Source organism: Prionailurus viverrinus, chromosome D1, assembly GCF_022837055.1.
Source record: "Prionailurus viverrinus isolate Anna chromosome D1, UM_Priviv_1.0, whole genome shotgun sequence".
In the NCBI taxonomy this organism is placed as follows: domain Eukaryota; kingdom Metazoa; phylum Chordata; class Mammalia; order Carnivora; family Felidae; genus Prionailurus; species Prionailurus viverrinus.
In genome coordinates this window covers 105,233,299-105,237,654 of record NC_062570.1, presented here as the reverse complement: position 1 = coordinate 105,237,654, position 4,356 = coordinate 105,233,299, and the positions used below count along the sequence as shown (strand labels likewise).

Here is a 4,356-nt window from a genome sequence, read left to right as displayed (position 1 = left end):
TTTTTAAGGAACAGACACCTCCCCCCCCCACACACACACGAAATACCCACAGTACTGTTGTCCAACCTAAAAGAACAGAACAATTGAAATACAAAACTTGTAAGGCTCTCTTAGGCCGCTAAGAGCACAGCTGAGTCCCACTCTCCTGCCAGCAAGAAACGAGGCTGGTTCTGATCCAAAAGTGTGTGAGATTTTCTGGAACTCAGCTCTCACTTCCCACAGGAAAAAATTTTGTAATCTCAGAGTTCTGTGCTCCTCTCTCCTCTCCGGAGCGTTGAGCCCCCTCTGAACTTGAACCTTGAGCTGTTGTAGGTGGTGAGCAAATAGCGACAGTTCCACGTCAGGTGGCAATAATATTTGCTCCGGCCAGCATCACCTCTGCGGGGGGGGGGAGGGGGGGGGGGGGGTTCCGGGAGGGCAAAATGAGGTAATACACATGCAAGGAAATGAACAAAGGCAGCTCGACCACGTGCCAGTGAAAGCAACTCATCCCAACCACAGAAGTGGTTTCTTTTTTTATTATTATTATTTTTTTAACGTTTATTTATTTTTGAGACAGGGAGAGACAGCATGAACGGGGGAGGGTCAGAGAGAGAGGGAGACACAGAATCCGAAACAGGCTCCAGGCTCTGAGCTGTCAGCACAGAGCCCGACGCGGGGCTCGAACTCCCGGGCCGTGAGATCATGAACTGAGCCGAAGTCGGATGCTTAACCGACTGAGCCCCCCAGGCCCCCCGTCACAGAAGCGGTTTCTTAAATGAATAGGCTTGCCCTGTGACCCAGGAATCCTGCCTTCTGAGCATCTACCCAGAAGAAGAAATGAAAACACACATCCGTGCACGGACCCCCGGTACAGGAATGTTTACAGAAGATCCCCTCAGGTTGACAAAATTCTGGAAATGACCCACGTGCCCATCAGCACAGAATGGATAAATACATTGTAGTTTCTCTGGATAGGGGAATAATAAGCAGCCAGAAAAAAACAATGAACTGCTGATGGCACACACAAGGGGGTGAACCTTACAGATCTCCTGTTAAGGGAAAGAAAGCCAAATGAACACACAGAGTATTTGTTGACTGTATGATTTCTATAACCAGTGGTGCATATTAACTGCAGTGATGGGTATCGGCTGTAAAGGAGACCCCAGGGGGTGGGGGGGGGGTGGCAGGGTAATGTGACTTCCGTGACTCTATACGCCTAAGATTACGCACTTCACACTCCTTCCTTACCTGCACGTGAGGCCTCGATGTTAAAATTAAAAGTTACTGGGGCTCCTGGGTGGCTCAGTCGGTTGAGCGTCCGACTTCAGCTCAGGTCGTGATCTCGGGTTTGTGAGTTCGAGCCCCGCGTCGGGCTCTGCACCGACAGCTCAGAGCCTGCTTCCGATTCTGTCTCCGTCTCTCTGCCCCTCCCCTGCTCACGCTCTCAATCTCAATCTCTCTCTCTTTCTCTCTCAAATAGAAAATAAAACATAAAAAGATTTTTCTAATTACAAATTTACACAGATTTAGAGGTAAGTGGGGCATTGATCCTCGGTGGCGAGAGCAAAGCCATCCGGGCGGTCACGAAATAAAGGAACTGTCAAATTTGAGCCCCTGGGATCACCTGGGGAGACAGCAGCCTTAGAGGGAGAGAGGCGGAGAGGCGGGACGTCAACCCCTTGCCGGTGCAGGGGAGCAGCAGGGAGAGCAGTGGGGACGGTGTCCAGAGCCTGGGAGGTGTGGGCAGGAGTGGCAAAGTGGCACCCCATCGTTCCTCCTTCCTCCCCACTCCTCCCTGGGCCGCTGCTGTCCCCTCCCCTCCACGGCAGGGACCCCACTCTGTCCCCTCTGCGTCTCCAAGTACCCAGCCCCCTGATGGGTCAGGTGAGGGCACAAGGCAGGCGGGCAGGGGTCTGCCTTCCTCGGAAGGCCTCACGGTAAAGCCAAGGAGCAGTGGCCAGGGAGTGGGCACAGCTGGCCACCAGCCTGGGTCTGCCACTGGCTGGCTCTGCGGACACCCCCTCCCCTATCTGGGCCTCCGTTTCCCCACCTACCCAAATGAGGACCTGGGCCCAGGGCACTAATGAAAAGCCTTCCCACCACTGTTTTTTTTGTTTTTTGTTTTGTTTTGTTTTGTTTTAACATTTATTTATTTTCGAGAGAGAGCGCACGCGCGCGCACGAGTAGGGGGGTGGACAGAGTATCCAAAGCGAGCTCTGCGCTGACAGCAGAGAGCCGGAGGCAGGATTCGAACTCACAAACCGGGGAGATCATGACGCAGGCCGAAGTCGGATGCTCCACCGACTGAGCCACACAGGTGCCCCTCCCACTGCCGCCGTTTTTTATTTGGAGAAGCAGGAATTCTAGTTGCTAAGGGGTGTGAAGCCCAGAACCAGAGAGCCTGGGTTCAAATCCTGACTCCGCCACTTGCCAGCTGAATGATCTTAACCTCTCAGTTTCCTCATCTGTAAAATGGGGTAAGTAATAGAAGCTGCCTTGGGGAGGCTTCATGAAAATGACCCGAGGAACTGACAGGACGTGCTTCAACATCCCCAGGACACGGCAGGTGCCATTTAAGCGTCAGCTAGGATTGTCGCGTTCCCCCTTTGGAGCCCGTATCTCAAAAGCTTTTGTTTATAAACAGTAAAACATAATGAATGAATAACTTACGTCCTTGTTTACGGATCAGAAACGCAGACACGATTGCCGGCCAGACCTCTTTGAACACATGCTTGTCCCCAAGTCCAAGACCTGATGACAGCACAGGGACTGACCGCGTGGGGTTCTCTCTGTCTCCGTCTCTCTCTGCCCCTCCCGGCTCACGAGCACAAGCTTGCACTCTGTCTCTCTCTCAAAATAAGTAAATAAACTTTAAAAAGGTCAGAGGAGTTCAAGGGCCACCATTACGACGTCACATGCCAGTTATCTCCAAGGTCCCCGCTAGCCCAGCCTGCTGGGAGAATGCATGCCGGGGCCAGGCCCTGAACTTCCTGGAAAGGCCAGAGCCGCGTGCTGGGCACAAAGCAGGCAGCAGCTCAGTGGGTTTCCTTGAAGTCAGTAGCTTGACTGACTCCCAGCTGACGCCAGGCCAGCCTGGACACTGGGACCGCAAAGATGGGGAAGAGGTGACCCTCTTGTAACACCTGTTAGCAGGTGCCTGAACATCCGGTTGAGAGCACTTACAGAGGACTTCCGCGTCAAGAAGCAAATTCCTCCCCTTTGTTGGGAGAAGGAGGTGGGAAGCTAGCACGCTGAGCTCAGTTTTTGTTTTTGTTTTTTTAATTTTTTTTAAAGTTTACTTATTTTTGAGACAGAGAGAGACAGAGCATGAACGGGGGGGGGGGGCAGAGAGAGAGGGAGACACAGAATCGGAAGCAGGCTCCAGGCTCCGAGCCATCAGCCCAGAGCCCGACGCGGGGCTCGAACTCACGGACCGCGAGATCGTGACCTGGCCGAAGTCGGACGCTTAACCAACTGAGCCACCCAGGCGCCCCCTGAGCTCAGTTTTTATGCTTTGTGGGGAGGGCCACTAATGTAAATCTGATGGCAACCACAACCTTTTCCCCAGAAAAATGCACGCACACAAACAGTCGTAAATAATTTCAGTCTCGGACCTTCCAGAGTCCATTTACAAACTCCTGACTCCGACGGATTAAGAAAAAAAAAATCATCTGAAATTTGGAAACAAGGAAAAAGAATGTTTGAACGTTCTTTCACGGGCTCACTGTCTAAGAGGCCCATCCAAGGATTTCTTGTCCTCTCTGGGGAAATAGATTTTGACCCGGCCCCAGACTATGCAAAGTCACATGTTGACTGGTAGATTGTTGTACAACAGAAATGCAGAGGGTTTCTGGTGGTAGGAAAAAAAAAAAAAGTATTCCCCCAAGTTAAGGTTTCATTGCCCTGTAGGGTGTTACCGAGACTTGCTCCTATTTAGGAAAAACTCAGATTTTTGTCCTATCTTCCCGTGTAGGGAAACCCTGGTTATTCCCGCTGCGTGTCCCTTCCCTGTGTGTCCTCTTTATTCCTCACCAGAAAACTTTGCTTCTTAAAAACAATTTTTTGGGGCGCCTGGGTGGCGCAGTCGGTTAAGCGTCTGACTTCAGCCAGGTCACGATCTCGCGGTCCGTGAGTTCGAGCCCCGCGTCGGGCTCTGGGCTGATGGCTCGGAGCCTGGAGCCTGCTTCCGATTCTGTGTCTCCCTCTCTCTCTGCCCCTCCCCCATTCATGCTCTGTCTCTCTCTGTCCCAAAAAAAATAAATAAACGTTGAAAAACAATTTTTTTAATGTTTACTAATTTTTGAGAGAGAGAGTGAGAGAGCATGAGCAGGGGAAGGGCAGAGAGACAGAGAGAGAGAGAGAGAGAGAGAGAGA

General features: G+C 51.8%; 1 protein-coding gene across 1 annotated transcript in view; it reads right to left on the bottom strand.

Moving 5' to 3' along the window:
* Positions 1-372: 372 nt before the first annotated feature.
* MS4A15 (membrane spanning 4-domains A15) overlaps positions 373-4,356 on the bottom strand; it is an 8,975-nt gene continuing 4,991 nt past the window's right edge. Inside the window, 1 exon segment of the mRNA XM_047823292.1 lies at positions 373-378. Coding sequence (XP_047679248.1) covers positions 373-378 — 6 coding nt within the window.